This window comes from Rhinatrema bivittatum, chromosome 4, assembly GCF_901001135.1.
Source record: "Rhinatrema bivittatum chromosome 4, aRhiBiv1.1, whole genome shotgun sequence".
Classification (NCBI taxonomy): domain Eukaryota; kingdom Metazoa; phylum Chordata; class Amphibia; order Gymnophiona; family Rhinatrematidae; genus Rhinatrema; species Rhinatrema bivittatum.
Window position 1 is genome coordinate 292,840,604 of NC_042618.1, and position 21,876 is coordinate 292,862,479.

Consider the following 21,876-nt stretch of genomic DNA (forward strand, 5'->3'; position numbering starts at 1 on the left):
TATGTGGGCCACACATGTGCAACGTGAATTTTAAGAAGCTGGGAAGGGCTAGTACTGCAGCTAGCAGTGCAGTGTACAAATCAACTCCTCTTTTTAGACTTTTCATCACTTATAAGGACTATAATGTTACGATCCTGCCCGCGAGGAGCGCGGGCAGGCTCTTACCCCCACGCGGCCAGCCAGGCCGCTGACGCCGCCGCTGCCGCGGCGGTCCCTCGGTGGCATCCGGGCTCCTCCCCGGTTGCCTTCTGCTTCATGCAGCGGGGCCGATCCCCCACGAGCTCTCCCTCGCGATCAGGACCCCCACTGCTGCTCCTCTGTTCCTCAGCGTGTTGCCGACGATCCCGGGGTCCTCAGCCGGCAGGGAGGGCGTCCCTGCCGGTGCCTGTACGGCTGCCCGGGTCCTTGGCCGGCAGGGAGGCCGTCCCTGCCGGAGCCTGCAGCTCCCTGCAGCCAGCCTTACCTTTCCTGCTCCCCTGCTTCAGTCGTCATGGCCGGGAGCAGTTCCAGCAGCCTGCCATCTCTCCAGCTTTAGGGCAGGGCTGCCCCAATGTTCGTCTGCTTCTCCTTGGGCTTCCACGTGGCTGGGAACGCCACCAACAACCCAGCTTCCAGCACCAGCTCTCCAGCTTCCTTAGGCGCGGGCGCGCGCCTCTCTGCTCCTCTTCAAGGGTCAGCCAGGTGTGGCCCCCTGCTGACCCCTCCCTGGGCGTTGTCCATCTCAGCGCTACTAAAGGGCTCTGCGTTCAGTCTGTCTTTGCCTTCGCAAGGAGTTGGTCACTCCTGAGATCCTCGTTCCAGGAGCTGCCTTGTGTTCCAGCCTTCTGCAAGGTCCAGTGTTCCATGTTCTCTGTCGGAGCTCCTTGTCCAGTTGTTCCAGTCCTGATGTTTCCAGTTGTTCCAGTCCTGATGTTTGCTTGTTCCTGTTCCTGCCTTGAGGTCTGATTTCTAATCCGGTATCCATGGTCCAGCCCAGATAATACAAGCCTTGTACCTTGATCCTGAAACTCGCCTGAAAGCTAAGTACCTTGCTCTTGAATCTCTTGAAAGCTAGCACCTTGATCCTGTGTCCTCCAATGTCCTGGTACCTCGCGGCAAGCCACGTCGTGGTCCGTGATCAGTCCTCGGGGCGGGCTGATTAGGGCCATCTGTGATGCAAGCCATGTACCTCGTTTCTAAGTCTCTGAGAAGTCCTTGTTCCTGACCCTGTTACCTGCCTTGGCTGCCGGTGTGCAGCAATCCTGCTTTGGCTGCCGGTGTGCAGCAACCTGCTTCTTCCCTGTTGCCTTGATGTCGGTGCCTGATCCAGTTCCTAATCCAGTCCCAGATGTTCTGCCCTTTGTCTTCTTCTGGCTCCTGAGCCTTCTGGCCTGTTGGGCCCTGGAGTGGCCAACAGGTGGGTTTCGTCCCTGTGCTTTGGAGCTTCCCTTCCTGCCAGCCGACGGGGCTTCGGATGTCAGTATCCCAGCATCGGAGTTCGCTTCACCTGGATCTCTCCTGCATTCTCCTGTTCTCAGCGTGGTCCGTGACCTGCCCTCCTAGGCAGTGTTGGGGACGCGTGGGACAGGGTGGCCCTTGACTCAGTCCCAGGAGTGGTCTGAGCGGGGTGCCCTGAGGGACAATGCTCATGTCTTCCTTCAGCCCTTGTTCCTGAATCTACATCTGCACCTTCAGTACTTGTTTCTGAACCTACCTCTGCATCTTCAGTACCTCGCCTCTGAATCTACCTCTGCACCTTCAGTACCTCGCTTCTGAGTTTACCTCTGCACTCCCAGTACCTTGCTTCTGAGTCTACGTTAGCACGCCCAGTATCTTGTCTCTGAGTCTTCGTCTGCACTTCCAGTACCTTGCTTCTGAGTCTACGTCAGCACGTCCAGTACCTTGCTTCTGAGTCTACGTCTGCACTCCCAGTACCCTGCTTCTGAGTCTACGTCTGCACTTCCAGTACCCTGCTTCTGAGTCTCGTCTGAATCTGTGTTCCAGTCTTCGCTGTCCTGGCCTCCGTCCGGCCTGCCGCTTCGTGCCGTACCCTGCGGCAGGTCCGAAAGGGCTGGGAACGGTCGGAGGACTGTTCACAAGACCAACATTGCATTGTTGGGTCTTCCGAAGCATGCAGGTCCGGAGGAGGGCCTGTCGCCTGGTCATCACTCCAGTCTTGCTTCCGTCCTACCCATGCTCGGGCATGCCACGCCTCCCGCGGCCCTCTTCGGAATCCTCTGGGGTCGAGCCGCGGCCCAAGGACACACCTCTCTCAGGAAGTGGGATTGCTCTCCGAGCGCTCCGCAACATATAATTCTTTACTGATGTCAATTTTACTATGAATTCAACTGAATGTGTCTGCAACTACACACTCCCTAACCCTAACCCAAACCCACCTCCCAAAAACCCACCCCAATTCAAAGTGCCTCTCTAGAGTGTTATATATAGAGAGAGTATCAGACTGACTCTAGACAGAGTATCTCTCTCTCTCACTTCCAAGTGCACAAGATACATGGGTAAAGGCTTTAGAAGTGCATGTGGCACAGTATTTTATATGCTATGCATTTACTTTATAAAATGAGGTGTATTTTTGCTCATTGAAATAGACTGACATCCATCAATTGAATCCCACAATCTACCGATATGATACAATATAAAATACAAATTTTATTTAAGAAATTCTTTTTAAATTTTACTCAATTTTTAAAATTTTTTTTAATATAATTTATTGAGCTCAAAAATAACACTAAATATGGCCAATTATCCAACCACCTGATTTCACAATTAATTCAATTTATATTTCTTTGTGTATTGAGATCGTGGCTGGTGATTTTTCGCCACTTAAATGTTCAATTGATCTTTTAATTATATCTGTTGAACAGTTCAATCGATTCTTTTGAACAGTTCAACAATATAAACCAATCTTACTCAATGGCATTGCGATAATTGAATTTTAAACCGCAATTGAACTTCCGATATCACAAACATTTATGATTACATCATGAACATTTCTACAAACCAATTGCAAAATTGAAATTGATTATATCTTTAAATACTTCAACATTTATCTGTGTGAAAATTTCACTGAAAAGTAGTCCCATTTATATAAATTTAAGTGCTGGAACAAATTTGGCTCCCAACGATGACACTTCTTATCGTCCACAGTTCAAATTGTGAATTTCAATGAGCAAGAAAATTTTAAAAGTTTTTCTGAAACCATGAAGCCACACTATCTTCCCAGTTGGCTTCCGGTAATGGGATTTCCACAAACTGAATAAATCTAGTATTGATGTCACCCGACAGTAATGGTAACAGGAAAACCTGTTTGGATGATGGCAAAAAAGCCTATATAAATGGGACTACTTTTCAGTGAAATTTTCACACAGATAAAAGTTGAAGTATTTAAAGATATAATCAATTGAACTGTTCAACAGATATAATTAAAAGATCAATTGAACATTTAAGTGGCGAAAAATCACCAGCCACGATCTCAATACACAAAGAAATATACATTGAATTAATTGTGAAATCAGGTGGTTGGATAATTGGCCATATTTAGTGTTATTTTTGAGCTCAATAAATTATGTAAAAACATTTTTAAAAAATTGTGTAAAATTTAAAAAGAATTTCTTAAATAAAATTTGTATTTTATATTGTATCATATCGGTAGATTGTGGGATTCAATTGATGGATGTCAGTCTATTTCAACTAGTTAATTTTTTGTTCATTATTGTATACTAGTTTTTCTCCCTGATTATTGTTCCTGTTTCATAGTTATAGGGATGGCTCATACATGGCAGAGTGCCTTTAGTTATACACATGAGTATGTGACCAATTTACTCAACACCCCTTCATTATTTCCTGATACTATTTTGCAAGTTTCTTCTAATTCATGGTCTGATTTATTAGCCCTATCTAAAAGAATCACCAGGAGCGAGTTAAATGGGGTAACTTTAGTAGAATACTGCAAACAAGAAAGGATACCAAGAGGTTTGCGTATTCACAAGGAACCAAAATTATTTACGGAAGATAAGGTCTTTTTAGATCGTTGGAATTCCATACTCAACAAATGTTCGTTAGATTTAATGGTGTTGATCATTGAATCCTCACAGACTTTATGTAATGAATTACGTAAGGATTTGGATGAGAAATTGGTAGCCCTTAAAAATGATATAGATCAAGAAACTTTTGAACGTAATTTTTCTGATCTACAGAAGAACATGGAAAATTTCAAAAAAGAATTAAAAGAATATAAAATTGGAAAATTTTCCAGAGATGAAACGGATTACAAACAGGGCTCCATATATTCATGGATGCATCCTAAACAGAAGAAAAGACCTCCAGCTTACAACAATTCATCTGAGGGTTCTTCTTCAGAAGAAGAAGCAACAGACAACACCAATGAAAATACTTTTTTCGACAAAGGCAATTTTCAAGCAAGAAGAGGAAGGGTAACATGGAAAGATCGCAAGAATATGGATTCCAATTACATTGTAACTCGCTCCCGAGAGTCGACGAGGGGCAAGAAAAGGTGATAATCAATCTTTCGGATGTCACATTGAACTCTCAAGAAGAAAAAATTTTGAATTTAGGTTTATCCTATGTTCCAACTGAAGCACATGATTCGTTTCAATTTCGAGTAGATTTACAAAACTTTGTACGTAAATTGTTGTTAAAAAATTTTTTTCAATCATCTCAATACAATAATGACAATAGTATTGTTCACAATCCCTCCTCTTGGTTACCACCAGGACCGGTGCACCCCCTTATTGATACCTTTAAACAATTGGTTTTGAAAGATGTTAAAATTCTGGAAGACAATAATGTAAAGTTTTGCAGAAATCTAAATAGAGAAGAACGAAATACTCTTTCCTCTTTGTCTAAGAGAAGAGATTTAATAATAAAAGAAGCTGACAAAGGTGGATCAATTGTTCTGATGAATAGAATGGATTATATAGCAGAAATTAATAGACAAATACAAGATGAAACTAGTTATATTAAACTATCATCCAATCCCACGAAACGGTTGTAGAAACAAATCTTAGAAGTTACCAAGGAAGCTAAAGAATTGGGTTTCTTAACATATAAGGAATTTAATTTTTTGAATCCAAAAGATCCGAGAGTTCCTACAATCTATGTTCTACCGAAGGTGCATAAAACTCTAGATAAACCTCCAGGTAGACCGATCATTTCGGCAAATGATTCTTTATTGGAGCCTCTTTCAATATTTACAGATTGCTTCCTTAGGGATTTTGTTCCATCATGTCCCTCCTATATACGTGACACCACACATTTTTTACAGTTGTTGGAATGTATATTGGAAGATATTCATGACAAATGGCTAGTCACATTGGACATTAAATCGCTATATACTTCTATTCCTCAGAATGAAGCATTACAGGTGATACAGATGACCTTAAACAAAAGACAACGTCCACATCGAATACCTACAGAATTTATCATGAAATTAGCTACTTTAGCTCTTAAAAAAAATTATTTTGTCTTCCAGGACCAATTTTACCAACAAATATCAGGGACAGCAATGGGGGCCACCATGGCCCCCTCCCTTGCCAATTTATTCATGGCTGAGTTTGAGACTACATGGGTGAACAATTCTCCTTTTTTCTCCAAGATATTCTTTTACAAACGTTTCATTGATGATATTTTTATTATTTGGAGTGGAACTGAGCAGGAACTTATTTCATTTCACAAATGGATTAATACCTGTGATGAGAATATCCAATTTCAAATGTCACATAGATTTCAAGAAATCTCTTTTTTGGATGTGAAATTACAGAAACTTTCTTCAGGAGAATTGATCACAAGTGTTTATAAGAAACCAACAGATCGTAACACGATGCTACATTATAAAAGTGCACATCCTGTTCCCTTGAAGAACAGTTTACCCTTCTCGCAATTCTTGCGATATAAACGGAATTGCTCCAGCATTGAGGTTTTTAGAACACAATCTGATATGCTGGCGGAAGCCTTTAAACAACGAGGCTATCCAAAAAAATGCGTTAATAACGCGTTTAAAAGGGCACTGTATTATGATAGGGACGCATTATTAAATCCTTGTGCAAAACAAGATAGTTCACAAGTAATAACATGTGTCACAAAATATTCGCCGATGTCACGCAAAATCATTAATACCATGCGTCAACACTGGCATTTAATCCAAATGATTCCTGGATTGGAAGAACTGGAATTTCGTATGGCTTTTTCTAGAAGCAAGAATCTCAAAGAGATTTTAAGTCCGTCAACTTTACCATCTGTAAAATGTAACATCAATACAACCATTGAGGGCACAACACTCGTGGGACATTTTAAATGTGGACATTGCAGAATTTGCAATCAGACACTGGAATTGAAGACCTTTAAATGTCCAGTAACTCAGTCTGTATACACATTACGCCACTTTACTAATTGTCAGAGTACTTTCGTGGTGTATATTATTATATGCCCATGTGAAAAAATTTATGTGGGACAAACATCTAGAGCCTTCAGATTACGCATTGGTGAACATAAAAGTTGTATCAAACACAGTAAAGAAACAGCACCGATTGTGGCACATTGTTTATTAGCTAAACATCAGTTAAAAGATCTCCGTTGGTTCATCCTTGACCATGTTACTGCAGATATCAGGGGAGGGAATCGTGAAAAAATACTTTTAAAAAGAGAACAACAGTGGATTTACAAATTACGATCAGAGGAACCTTTGGGTTTAAATAGCAAGATTGAATGGAACACTTTAATCAACTTGTGAAATAATTCTTCTATGAGATTATTCAATGAATTGACACGAAACAGACAGTCTTTTGATATACAATTAAAATCATATGCCATTGAATTGTTAATGGTGTTATATAAAGTTGGTTCAAAATTACTGACGTCAGCACGTTAAAAAATGAAGGGGTGTTTTGTGATTGGTTCATTTCATGAAGGTTTGTTATACAAATAGAGGCGCCATGTTTAAATGTCTTTAGACATACCCGACTGTAGAGACGTTCTTGTCCAGCAGCAGTAAGTACTTTTCCAACTTTGATATTTAAAATCAAACAAGGCTTTAATAAGAGCTGTAATACTTAAGGTAATTTGAATGTTTCAGAGTTCGCCCTGATGCAGGTTCCGAAACGTTGCCAACGTCGGCGGCTTCTGTTAAGAAATTGAAGCGAATGCGGCAACTTCAGCCAAGGTTATGAAGTGGACCGCATAGCCGAAAGATATGTGGGCTAAAAGATGACAAGATAAGTTTCTGTCGGGACAAGATAGGCTTTTTTGCCATCATCCAAACAGGTTTTCCTGTTACCATTACTGTTGGGTGACATCAATACTAGACTTATTCAGTTTGTGGAAATCCCATTACCGGAAGCCAACTGGGAAGATAGTGTGGCTTCATGGTTTCAGAAAAACTTTTAAAATTTTCTTGCTCATTGAAATTCACAATTTGAACTGTGGTCGATAAGAAGTGTCATCGTTGGGAGCCGAATTTGTTCCAGCACTTAAATTTATATAAATGGGACTACTTTTCAGTGAAATTTTCACACAGATAAATGTTGAAGTATTTAAAGATATAATCAATTTCAATTTTGCAATTGGTTTGTAGAAATGTTCATGATGTAATCATAAATGTTTGTGATATCGGAAGTTCAATTGCGGTTTAAAATTCAATTATCGCAATGCCATTGAGTAAGATTGGTTTATATTGTTGAACTGTTCAAAAGAATCGATTGAACTGTTCAACAGATATAATTAAAAGATCAATTGAACATTTAAGTGGCGAAAAATTACCAGTCACAATCTCAATACACAAAGAAATATAAATTGAATTAATTGTGAAATCAGGTGGTTGGATAATTGGCCATATTTAGTGTTATTTTTGAGCTCAATAAATTATATAAAAAAAAATTTAAAAAATTGTGTAAAATTTAAAAAGAATTTCTTAAATAAAATTTGTATTTTATATTGTATCATATCGGTAGATTGTGGGATTCAATTGATGGATGTCAGTCTATTTCAACTAGTTAATTTTTAGTTAATTTTTTGTTCATTATTGTATACTAGTTTTTCTCCCTGATTATTGTTCATATTTTTGCTCATGCCACAATACGGACATTTATGGGTGCATGCATGTTCCTTTTAAAATTTACCTGATTATGTATTATTGTTGGTTTGATAACTAAAATTTCTGTGATATTGTTAATAAATATTGTTCATTGAAACTTGATGTATGTACTTGCCTCTTATTGTGCATAGTTCTTGTATACTGGGGAAGTAATATTTGATTAAGATAGTTGTGGATCTTCCATTTATTCACATATGCCATGCTTTCCTAACATCCAAGATATACCTTGTGGAGGTGGAATAGCAGCAAGCTCTGTGGCATGAGAGACAAGCAAGCCTGGTCCACATATTACCCACATTGCAAACTATAGGGAGAAAAACTGGACCAGATCTGAAAGTTCCTGAGATGGATCCAGCTGTTATCCCTTGTAGATACCTACTTGTATTCACAAATGGAAAAAATATGAATGTACCACAGCATTAAAGAGAATATATGGGGCAAGATGGCATCCTGAGAGGAGTCACTGTGAGTGAGCTGCTCAATTCCTCTGATTACTATGGTGTTTTTTGAGAGTTTCTTGGTGATTTTCTGGTTGAGAATTATAAGAAATTGTTTTCTGCCTCATAGCAAAAAGGAAAGGGAAAATAAGGGTTTTCCCATCTATACCAACACAACTTATTGAGCAGATGCTCATTACCAGCTTTGCGACTCTGGGAGCGGTGAGAAACGGGGGGAGTAGCCTCGCTGTGGCACCAATAGGAGGAGAGTCAGAGTTGCTTGAGGCGGAGGTTTCCCTCAGCCCCCCCACGAGTAGACCACCTGCTGAGAGGGGAACGTCATCGCTAGGAGACCTGCCGGAGATGCTGAACGCTGAGCTCGGTGACTCGAGACTGCAGGGAGGAGGAAGTGTGGCACCTGCACAGCCGGAGGCATCGAGGGAGCTCTTCGGGGAGACTTTGGAGGCAGCTGGCCATTCAGAAGCTACACTGACAGGCAGCGAAGTACCAGCAACAGTCGGTGAGCAAATAGCAGTCCCTATTAGACCAGCAGTGGTCACGCTGGAGACCTTGTGGGACCTTACAGCCAGTCTTTCAGTTGCTGTAAAGACTACCAACTTAAAAATTGAACAATTAACTACCTCTTTGAACACACAAATGTCTGATCAACAGCAATCCCTGCAAAATGTGAAAATAAAAGTGGAAAAAATGGAAACTGAGGTTAGAAATATCCATGAATTCAATCAGGCTACTATTAAGGACAGAATGGCATTGTCCCGAAGACTAAAACATTTGGAGAATTGGAACCAGAGATTAAATCTTAGGTTAATAAAATTCCCAAGAGTTATGGAGGAATTGCCCATCATGACTTTTAAAAGATATCTCCGGGAGATACTCCTCATGATGGATACTGAAATTCCGATAATAAATAAGGTATATTGTATTACAAGATCAACAGCTGAAAGGGAAGGAGTAATGGGTGAAGAGCAAAACTCATTAAATAATAATTTGACGATGTTTCTAGAATCCTCAGCAATTGAAATTATTGAGTGTTCCACTTTGATTGTCTCTTTGCTAGCTGAACATGATGTAAGCAAAATAATGACTAGGTATTCCCAGACATTTCTAAGATAACGCAAGAAAGAGGTAAGGGCTTTCTTGCTATGAGGCAGAAAACAGTTTCTTTAGGCGCTTCATTCTGTTGCGCTATCCTTGCAAATGTGTTGTCAAAAAGGGAAATGATTGTTACATATTCTTTGCCCCTGAGCAACTCAGAGTTTTCATAGATTCTTTTTCTAGTCAGTAATGGAACCACAATGATCCAAATTGAAGATATACACCACTTAATTCAGGATTGTCCCAATTCTTTAATGTTTTCTTGATTAACTCCTCATAATTTCACCCCCTACTAGAGTATAAAATGAGATTATGGAATAAGGCATTAAGATATTGAGAATTCATTGTATAAGCTGTTATTATACAAGTTTGTATTTAATGCTTTATCAAAGTTTTTCTTTTGGAAAAAAAAAAGAATATACATAGAAATGTTATACCTATATATGAAAGCAATAACAACTGTGCATATATTTCCTATCTATTTTAATAATATACACGTGTAATATTTAATTGCATAAATCCTGTCCCTTTCTGCAGGCAAATACGTGCAATTTATGTGCATATGTATGTATAAAGGGTTGCTCACAGTGCATGCCTTCCTAATTGCACTATTTCCGGAAGGAGTGGAGCGCTACTGAGGAAGCCTAACTTCCTACCTAGGGAGGTAGAATTTCTTGTTTGTGAGGTCATGAAGGTCCAGCATGTCTTGTATGGCCTCAGGTCCAGGCGAGAGGGTTCATAAAGGAAGGAGAGGATGTGGGAGAAGATCTGGTACAGGTTCAATATGTTCTTTCACAACAACTTCAATGTGAAAGACCTGAGTCATAAGTGGTGAGAACTCCGACATCTCATGAAATGGAAGCAGACCAAGATGAGAGCTGAGTGACCTGCCAGATTTCCTTCTCTACAGTAGAATGGAGGTATGGGACCCTTGGACACCTCACAAGCTCAAGGCCATCCAGGTGAGCATTTTCTACCATAAATTAATATAAAGTTCTTATATTTATGTATCGAGTATAAATATGTATAGTAATAATCACTTATATGTTTTCCCCATCCAATGAAGGTCCTGCGAATGTGGACACACAGGAAAATCCATTGAACCACCCAAGGCCTCATGACCTCACAGAATTCCTGTACAGTGGGGGAAAAAACTGAGTTTTATTTGACATTATGCATTGTTATCACATAGACGTTTCTTGCTCTGGAGGCTATCTCTCTATTAAAACACTCTGCACACATGGTAGAAAATGAAAATCTTTATTGAGTGATGGCTGGGAAATCAATGTTTAACTAGGAACATTTTCTGTATTTTGTTTCCACACTATTTTTGTTCTCTCAGAAACCACTAAAATCTACTTTCTTGTTACCTCCAGACCCACTTGGTCAGTTCTTTGGGACAGGGACAGGTACCCCTGTAGATTAAAGTTAGCTTAAATCTTTAACTCTTAGATTATGTTCACTTTCCTTACAATCTAGAGCAGCTTTTAGCAGATTGACTCAGATTCTGGTGAGTATACCTGCCCTTCATACATTCAGGTGGAGTACAGAGCAATATACATAATAAAATTAAAATGAAACATATATTAAAACAATCAAATCTACAAGAGCTGCCCTGTCTATAGCACCTCCTGTCTACTAGTCTTCAGTTTGTGGGAACTTCTTTTTTTATTACGTGTTCTACATTTCCCAGAAGTTCTTGCCTAGAAATCTTCTCTTAAACCTTCCTCTGAGCCTCGTTATGAAGATACAGTCCCTATGCTGGCCCTCAATGTAGAAATCCTACCCAATGGGGGAATGGTGTACCATCATATCATACTAACACTAAGCTGACATCCAACAGACTAGGTCTAGTGATACCTATGTCATATTTATAGCATTCTGACCAGCCAAAGCTACATACAGGACGTAGGTAAGAGGATGAAACATATTTTAAGAGCCACAAAATGCCCCTCCCCCTTTACATAGTAATATGTTAATTGTTAGACAAATGAAATGGTACTCAAGTCAGATAATGAGTAGGGTAACCAGGTGGCTCAGGAATTTCAGGACAGATTGATCCAGTTCTGGTTTTATCATACTGCATGCAGGGATTAGTATTATAGGCTTTTTAAAGGGAATGCACTAGGGAAGACCGAACTACAATTGCCCAGTTGCTTAAGGATACATCAAGGAGTACAGTTGTAAACTGTAATCATGAGCTGCATCAGCTAGTGAGTTATCTCTGTGTCATGTTTGCTAGTGCTTTACAAATGTATCAAGGGCAGATTTAGACACCATGGGAAAGCTTTCTATACATTTTGTAGTGTATTTTTTATTTTATTTATTTATTTAACAGCTTTTAATATACCGGTGTTCGTGCAAGCACATCACGCCGGTTTACAATAAACTTGAGAAAGTTTATTGTAGCTGGAGATACTATGTAGGACCTATGGAGCTGTTTGGTTAGGCAGAAAGAATGGTCTAGTGAATGTGAAGAGAATAAGCCACATAGCATTTATGTTAAAAATATGTAAACTCTTCCTTTTTTCAGGGGAACAAGCAGGTGATGTCCTCGATACTCCGGGACCCAGTGACTTCCAACAGGCAAGGTGGTGCTTCGAATGCTTCCTGCTAGCCCAGAGACACTAAAGAGGAGGGGGGAACAGCAGAGGACCACTCAGTGACAGATCATGGATATCTGCAGAAGGGGGAGGAGGAGACGGAGACCCAGCATACACTGACTTTGTCATGCATGTCAGAGCTCTTGCAGGATGCAGCTGGCCTGGAGGAAGGCAGCTTCACTGAAGAAGACCTCAGCTCTCAGAGGGATGAGGAGGTGCAGGTCACTCCAGTGGAGAGGCATATAATGGACCTGTATGCATGAGTGGTGGAGGAGATTGGTGGCCTGAGGCATGACATGCAGGGCCTGAGAGATGTGATCCAAGAAAAGATATAGGGTATGTGGCAGGAGATGCAGGGTGTATGAAAGAAGCTAAGGACTATCCATGGAAAAATGCAGGCTCAGAGTGCAGTTTGAAGGCTGGTGTTGTAGAGGCTGTCCCCCCCCCCCCCCCCCCCCTGGATGCCAGCTATAGCCCCCATCAGTTCCATGCTACATTAAACCTCCATGGATGCAGCACCACCACCCGGGATGGTGCCTTCCCAGGCTGGAGTCCCACCAGCTCCATGGACCACTCTTCCTATTCACCACCACCCATAGTGATTCAACCTCTTCTTCTGTCACCACCACCTGCAGCTTCAACATCAGCACTGCCACTACCAGAAAGGGCACAGGTAACCAATGAGGATAGACCTACCACTGCTGCCAGCTCACCTTCTCAGCTGCCTCCCAGGCTTCCGAGCCCCTCCAGCAGCTATTCAGATATGTCACTGCTCCCAGATCTAGGGCTGTTAGAGGGCAGCGTAAGCTGTGATAGCACACCATTGTGTAGCAGCAACAGATTGGACCGGACCATGACACCAGAACTACTCCCACCCCAAAAAAAGAGGCTGGCCAAAGAAGCCTAGAAATAATTGATTTTATTCATCATCTCACTGAGCATTCCATGTAAATAAATGTACCTCTACTTTCTAAATAATCTTTTCACACTCTCTAAATAAATGCATCTTCATTATCTTAAAATGTCTTTGTATCAGAGTGTTTCTTTCCTGTATAGCCTGCTGTTTAGTCTGATGTTTTATCTCCTGCAGTTCCTCCTGTTTCAGGTAATTTCTCTCCTCCTCTCCTTCATCTAGATGATCTTTTAATTCCTCTGGATGAGGTAGGTTTTTGGCCAGGTTATGAAGCATGCATCATGCTGGAAAGATTTCACAGACCTTAGCAGGCTTGTAATCAAGACATTCCTACATCTGTCCAGGCATTGGAAGCACATTTTATTATTTAGTTTTTTGAAAGATCTTCAATACCATACATTCAAAGCCCTGAGCGGTTAACAAAATAGAATATTCATAATCATAAACAAACATAACATAAACATAACAAACAACATGTAAAATTACTCAAAGCAAAATCCATAAACTCTGCATCAAAAATATAAATGTTAATGTATATCAGATTCCATGCTTAACTCTTCACTATAGTGTTAGCTCATAAAAACTTGCTCAAACAAGGCTGAAAGTTCTCTCAATGACTACCATGGTCTGCTATAGGGTCCTGTAGTAATGAGCCTCTGCAGCAGTGTATAGATTTGTTAGCAGGATCATGAGACAAGTTTTGAGTGGATATTCTCAATTACCTGTAGGGGAGAACACAGAGAAGAGCAGAGTTAAATATCCTTTAATGTTGGACAGAGTGGTAGTTCCCTAATCAAGATTGGTGTGGTATTCCTGGTCTAATATTGTTAATTCACCTAGATATTAGGGAGACTAAAAGAAGAGGTTATTTGCAGTGTGGTGGTAGTGGTAAGTGCAGTCCTACATAGAAGCCAGTCCCCAGTGATATGCCCTTCCTGAAAGTGGTCATGAATTCCTGACTATGAGAGGATGTAGGCATCGTGACTGGATCCTGTAAACCTGGGCATGAGGTACAAGATGAAGCCCTTGGCATCACAAACCACCTGCATAGTGAGGGAGTGGAAAGTCTTGCGGTTGCGGTAGATGGTCTCGTCATTCCATGGTGTCTGTTGTGCATTCCATTGTGCAATCGATAGCTCAAAAGACAGAGGGACAGCATGCAAATTGATAGATTTCAGTCATTACTTGATGTTATTGCTGTTGCTTTGAGGGAAAGATATAGTGGGCTTGCAAAAGTATTTGACTCCCTAAAAAGTCAGCAGATCTGTTTGGATTACAAATGACACTCAGATTGTTCCAGACAGTATGTTTATTGCAAACCAGTATGCTTTTAAAGTAAATGTTCAAAGTTGCAATTCATTATTTCTCTGCAACTTTTGTAAAATAAAATTAAAAATTGAAAAATGCTGCTTGCATAAGTATTTAACCCGTGTGCTGTGGAAGCTCCAAGTTTACACAGATGAAAGATACTGCCCTAACAATTGGCCTCTACCTGTGAATCACTTAAGAAGGGCAGCTTTTCTGGATAAAAGACCCCCTAATTCCAGTACCATTGGATAGATTGTGAGTCTGTAAGAAAGCTATGAAAATGAAGATCAAAGAGCATTCTAAAAAAATTAAAGATAAAGTTATAGACATGCACGAGATAGGAAAAGGCTACAAAATGATATCCAAATGTTTAGATATCCCAGTGAGCACTGTTGGATCATCATACCACTCAGACACTGCCTAGACAAGGCTGTTCCTCAAAATTCAGCATCAGAGCAAGAAGGAGGCTTGTGAGGAAAGCCACAGAGAGGTCAACATTCACTTTGAAGGAGCTACAGAGTTCAGTGGCTGAGACTGGAGTGGAGGAGCATCAGTCAACCATTTCAAAAGCTCTGCTTTCAACTGGCCTGCATGGGAGGGTGGCTAGAAAGAAGCCATTACTAAAGAAAAACCACATCAAAGCGCATCTGGAGTTTGCCAGAAATTATCAGAGTGACCCAGCTAAAATGTGGAATAAGGTTTTGTGGTCAAATGAGACTAAAATGGAGCTTTTTGGCCAAAATTCAAAACACTATGAGTTGTGTAAACCTAAGACTGCCCATTCCTCAGCAAACACCATCCCAATAGTAAAGTATGAGGGTGACAGCATTATCTGGTGGGGATGTTTTTCTTCAGTGGGGACTGGGCATTAGTTAAAATTGAAGGGCAGATGGATAGTGCATCATACAGGGAGATACTGCAAGACAATCGGCTTCAGTCTGCTAAAAAAGTAAAACTTGGGACAAAGTTCACCTTTCAGCAGGTCAGTGATCCCAAGCACAAGGCCAAACAACACATGAGTGATTGAACAACAAAAAGGTACATGTTCTACAATGGCCAATTCGAAGTCCAGATCTCAATCCAATTGCAAATCTGTGGCACTATTTGAAAATTGCAGTCTGTGAGCATCGTCCAACCAGGCTTGATATGTATAGGCAAGGTATTGCCCCTGCAGTTGTAAAGTTGCAGATTCTGCCCTAAATGCTGCCATAGGTAGAGTATGGTTTCCTTGTTGAATCTGAACCTGTGCATGACTTGCTCTTTGTCAGATCCAAAAACTGTGCCCTATTCCTCTATACTCTCAGTAAGAGGAACCTCCTAGTTCTCCTCTGTTCTCTCACCATCCTCAACCATTGTGATATGAATACACATAAGCACATTAGAGTCATTTTGATATTGTATTTTCCACCACAAACTCCCACCCCCTATGATACAGTATAACCCAGTATTTCCTAGTATGGGCCAGTGTGTCCCATGGACACTCTCTGCCACACCATAGCCTGCTGCTTTGTCTACTCACCGGAGAAGCCAGTTTGCCAAATATCAAGTCGCAAAACAACATGAGTTTTAACTTTTATGCATAGCATTTTGAAAATTCACCTGAAAGTATGCAATTAATGCATTTTAATGTATTTCTGCTTTATCAACAGTTCGTTATATCTCCTTGTTGCATACATTATTCCATGTAACTTTTTTCTATATCAATAAAGAAGATTTAACAATTTTAAAAAATTTGGGGCAGATTTTCAAAGCCTACATGTGTAAATCCAGGTGGATTTACACACGTTGGGGGGGTTGCGCACGCCGGACCTATTTTCAAAAGGCCTAGCGGCACGCAGAAAGCCCTGGGATGTGCGTATGTCCCAGGGCTCAAAAAAAGGGGCGGGACATGGGCAGGGCAATCCAGGGGCATGGCAGGGGCATGGCCAGAGCCTCCAGACACAGCAGCCATTTGCCGCTGTGCTTGGATCGCGAGCTGGCCGTCGGCTGGCATGTGCAACCTACGCCTGCCCAGAGGCAGGCACAACTTATAAAATAAAGCAAACTTATGTGCATAAGTTTGCTTTGAAAACTGGAATAACTTATCTGTATAGCTACCATGTTAGTTACCGATGAGGTTACAAAATTGCTTTCCCTGTTGTATACAGAATCATGGAAAATTGGGTGCTAAGTTATAGAATAATTTAGTGATGATGATGTTGGTACAGAAGATATTATATGACAATTCAGGGCTAGGCTTATTTATTCCTTAGATTTAAATATCACCTAAGTCCAAAAACAGCTCAAAGCAATTTATAAATGTATCTCCTTCATCCTTTTCTCCTCTTGTCTTTTTCAGTGTGAAGCGCAGTAACTGTTACATGGTTTGGGGGGGAGATCTGTCCACTGGCTCGCAGAGAACCGGCCGCAGCAATGTGGATTTGGAGGTTGGCTGTCTTGTGAATCTGGCTACTGGAATGCTGTCCTTCACAGCAAATGGGAAGGAGCTGGCCACTTGCTATCAGGTATCAGAAGCTGACAGGAAATGAGCTAACTGGTTTGTTATAGGAAAATGAACTGTGATCTTTCTCTCCCCCTAAATAATATGGTGGCAATTTTGATTAGTCTTTTTTTTTTTTGTAAGATACAAATGTATTTTGTGAATAATTTTGAAAGGGAAATTGCCCCAGATTGTCTCCTTTTCAAACTTGCTCTTAAAGATACATCATGCATACTTTGCACCTGCTGTTTCTGCAGGTGGTGGATCAGGATAAGAGAAGCACACATACATTTGATAATCTATGCATGCAGTTTAACTCTTTGATCTAAGCACTAGTGAGAAAGTCACCCAGACCAGAGTGATAAGTACACACCAATTGGGCCATAAAAAATGTATATATCTTGGGGCCACTTTTATTCCAAACTTTCATATGAGGCTCTAGCCCTAGGGCCAGGCTTTTCTACTGATGGGGGGAAAGGAATTTCTCCTCCAAGAGTTTGGGTGGCAGAGGTTACACTGATTCTTTCTATCTGGGAGAGTTATGCTTTCTCTTTCCTTTAGGTGGATGTGAATGTCAACAAACAAAGACACTGATGGGAGTTCAAAAAATACTTTTCTAACAGGATTCATTGAAAATTTCAATGGCAGGGTTCACATCGGTTCTCAATTCCCAGATGCCATTTATAGTTCTTAGTCTTTATCTGTGTTTCTCTCTCTCTACCAAGGTGAGGGAAACACTTAACCTCCAGAGCTTGGAAAAGTAAGGTTCCCAAGTGGGCAGGGGCATTCTTGTGTGGACTAAATACCTCCCCCCCCCAAACTGTCAAGAGAATGGTAAAACAAATTGGGCCGGATTGTAAAAGCCCTGCGCGCCGGCGAGCCTATTTTACATAGGCCGCCGGCATGCGCATAGCCCCGGGACGCGCGTAAGTCCCGGGGCTTCGTAAAAGGGGCAGGAGGGTGTGTGTCCGGGTCGTGTCCGGGGGTCAGAGGGCGGTTTGGGGTGGGTCAGGGGGCGTGGCGCCGGCCAGGGGGCGTGGACGAGGCCTCCGGACCAGTCCCTGGATCGGGTGATGGTGTGCCAGCAGCCTGCTGGCGCACGCAGATTTACACCTGCCTCAGGTAGGCGTAAATCTACCGACAAAGGTAGGGGGGGGGGGTTTAGATAGGGCTAGGTAGGGGAAGGGAGGGGAAGGTGAGGAGAGGTGGAAGGAAAGTTCCCTCCGAGGCCGCTTCGATTTTGGAGTGGCCTCGGAGGGAAAGGCAGCGTGCGCCGGGCTCGGCACTCGCAGGTTGCACAAATGTGCACCCACTTGCGCGCGCTGACCCTGGATTTTATAAGATTCGCGTGGCTACGCGCCTATCTTATAAAATCCAGCGTACTTTTGTTCACGCGTGGTGCGCGAACAAAAGTACGCGCGCACGCTGTTTTTGAAAATGTACCCCATTTTGCACAGAGTCCCAAATTTACCTCTTTCCCAGGGTGAAGACTCCAAGTGGGGGTCCTCAAAAGATCTCAAATTTGGTCTTAGATTTCTTCAACAGGTCACTATCTCTCTCTCTCTCTCTCTGGATCCCTCAATGTTCCTCCTTCAGGGCAGGAAGGGGACAGCAAAATCTTCCTCCCAGGTCTTCTAATAAAAAACTTCTTTCCAAAAACTGTATCCATACTCCAAAAACACTTACAATGGGTTATTACCATTCCTCTGTCCTTGATGAAGATGCAAAGGGGCAGGTATTCACTATCCTGGCCCCTGGAGGGAAACATATCTGTAATCTTCCACCAGGTCAAAATCCAGGGGTCTTGAAGGCTTCTTACAACAAAAATGGAAAATCTCAGCAACATCCCAGAAGACAGACCTAACCAGCCAAGGAGTGTACTTGAAAGGAAGCTTCCCAACCTTTTTCCAGAACTGCAGGCAGGTGATGCCTGAGTCCAGCGGTAGGTCCAAATAATCAACTTAAGAAAAAAGCTTGTGCACTTCCTGTAACTCCAAAAATCAAGCTGCACTACCCTACCTTCTAAGGGAGTGAGCTGCTTATATAAACACAAGGGAAATTTCCATCCCAGCACCCTCAAAGGGAGGGCCTGTACCAAATGGTGCCTCACAAAATTTCCCAACATGTCTGTCCTAGCTAAAAGAGTTAACAAGGGCCTTTCTGGTAATGAACACAAGGGGTCATTATACCCTCCTCCCAGTTAGACAAAATCTGGGATTGGGTTGAGATACAAACACCAATTTTACAGTAAGAATATAACATGTTCATTATTGCATTGCAGTACCACATCAACACAACATTTCCCAAGGATAACTAGTCAACCATACCTGCCTAGACTGGTATCATGTCCTAGAAATGTTTTACATCTAATGTAGGCATTCAGCTTCACAGCATGATGCTCAGTCCTGCACAATAAAAGTTAAATACACCAATAGCAACAATTCTGGTAGGGATGGAAAATGAAAATGGTGGAGGAAACAACCAGTCCTCTCACTGATGGCTATAAAGGGTTCTCTGACAACCCTGGCTAGAGGTGATGCTCTCACCATCCTGCAAATATAAAAATAGCAAACCACAACAATTAACAATTCTCACGCTCTCCTTTCTATTCTAACTCCCTGCTGTCCTCCAGGGTGGAGAGCAAAATACTCCCATAGAAGAAAACACTAGCATCTTCTCTCCTGGTAGCCATACTCCTCTGGAAGGAGTTATCAATATGCATAGTCTCTTTACTTCAAACTAGAGGCTAGCATCCTCTTGGTGGCATATTTCTGGAAAGGAAATGTTAGTGCGAAGCTTGGATTTTACTGTAATGGACCCAACCTACTAAAGGAAACATCTTAAAAGTAGTACTTAAAAATGAATCCAAGGACAGTTTTTTACATAGCACATTTTTCAATTTTTATAGTAGGATATTTTTTCTTATTCACAACCAATACAAATTTCCTTTCAAAATCAAACAATACTTGTTAACAATAAACAAACATTGGCATTGGGAAAGCAAATCACTGTGTTATCATTTATTAAAGAAAACATATTACTGAAAATTAACTAATGACAGGAATGTACTGTAGCATAAAATCCTGAAGCAGATCTTCTTGCTTTCTAGGCCTGTTACTCAGCAAGGTCATCTAGTTGATTGTTGACCAATGTTCTAATTGAGTATTAGTCCACTGCTAGGAGGAATAAAAGCTCCACCTTGAAAAGGAAAACAAGAAATTAAACAATGTCGTTTTAGCACATAATGTTCCAAAACCTCCCTTAACAGGTTAGGAGAGGAAAATCACTAAACATAACTGGACAATATCACAATCAATTGAACAACAAGACAGAATAATTAGCTTTACTCAGAGTGGCTCGATGGATTGCGGCTCATAATGCTCTAGGTGAGGCTTTAAAATGGTCAACCCATTTGGCAGGAAGCATTCAATTTGATATTCTGCGGGAGGGCCTCCATGATGGTTATATATCACGGCAGGTTTCTGGATATTCCCTCCTATGTTTATATCCTTCATCCCTATGGTCAATTCCCTCTCATAGTCAAGATGATCCCTTACATAGTCAGGATTTGAAGCATTTTTTACTATCCTGCTGTCTCCCTTCTCTCTCAGCCACTCTTCCCTGTTATCTTCAACATAATTCATCACTTAGACAGGGACAAATGGGTAGTGTAGCCCAAAGTCTGCTTCTGCTTGTGAATCATGGGTAAGTTCTTTGTTGGTTGGTACTTAACTGGGAACGACCCAAGATTGTTTTTTTACATCAGCATGGATGGGTTGGTCAAACAGGTCACCTCTCACCTTGAGACCAGATGCCAATGTAGGCAATGAGATTTTGCTGGTCATGGGGGATATCGATGTTGTGGAAAATGGGGATGCAGCTCTCACCTGGGACACCTTCCCAGAAAATATCCCAGAGCTGAAATTGCCTGCTAACAAAATTATTTGTAAGTCATTGGCTCCCAGGCATAAAGGTAGACCTCTGGAGGGATGAAGGCATTGGAATGTCACTATAAGTGCCTGGCCATCCAGGCACTTATAGTGACATTCCAATGTTTTGAATCTTTGGACCACACCACCCTCCTGAATGAGGTTGTGGTGATGGACATAGATCCAGATGAAAGTGAATCAGGCAAAAATCATTTGCCCCTTCCTAGCGAGGTGACAGATTGTCCCTACAGGTTTCTTCTTGGCCTGGCCCTAGTCAGAGGCTTCCTCAAAGCCAGATTCCCTTGTTCGACAGAGGATACTCCTCCCTTTCAATGGACCAATGACTCTTCCCTAACTGGTCATTCCAGCTGGTTTCCAAGATTTTCTTTTTTTTTTCAAAATAATTTTTATTGGCAAGAAAACACAACCAGGCCGTCCTGAACGCAGTCAGAATAGATACCAGCCCAAAACATGTAGAAAACAGCAACATTGTAGTACAGTAACAGTTCAAGCCAGCAATTGCATTTCCTTCCCATCACTTTTTCCCCGTGTTTACCAATCCATCCAACCCCACCTTCCCCAACCCAGCACCAGACAGCCACACGCACGCTACATTCACACCATCCCTGCCCTCCCCCCCCTTCCCCCCAGAGACCATGGATTGTATCCAATCGTTAGTATAACCACTCTCCCTTAAACCAGCTTGAACACTCACTGGCAATAGAGGCACACACTGAGTCCAGCAAGCTCCGTACAATTTATCGGATTTCCGGTGTCCTTTCAAAAAATCCAGACACTCCATCTGCAAAACGGAGGCCATACGCTGGAACCACGCCGCTGGAGATGGAGCCGTATGTGGCTCTGCCCATCCGGACAATATGGTACGACATGCCAGTAATGACGCTATTCTACTAAATTTATCCTTGGATCTACTGGCTGCTGTAGTAGTACAGGCCTGCGGACTGGACAAAAGAAACTTCCCAGATA

General features: G+C 41.8%; 1 protein-coding gene across 1 annotated transcript in view; it reads left to right on the forward strand.

Moving 5' to 3' along the window:
• Positions 1-21,876, forward strand: part of RYR3 (ryanodine receptor 3) — a 1,291,138-nt gene that overhangs the window by 437,758 nt on the left and 831,504 nt on the right. Inside the window, 1 exon segment of the mRNA XM_029600192.1 lies at positions 16,820-16,985. Within this exon segment, the coding sequence (XP_029456052.1) occupies positions 16,820-16,985 (166 nt within the window).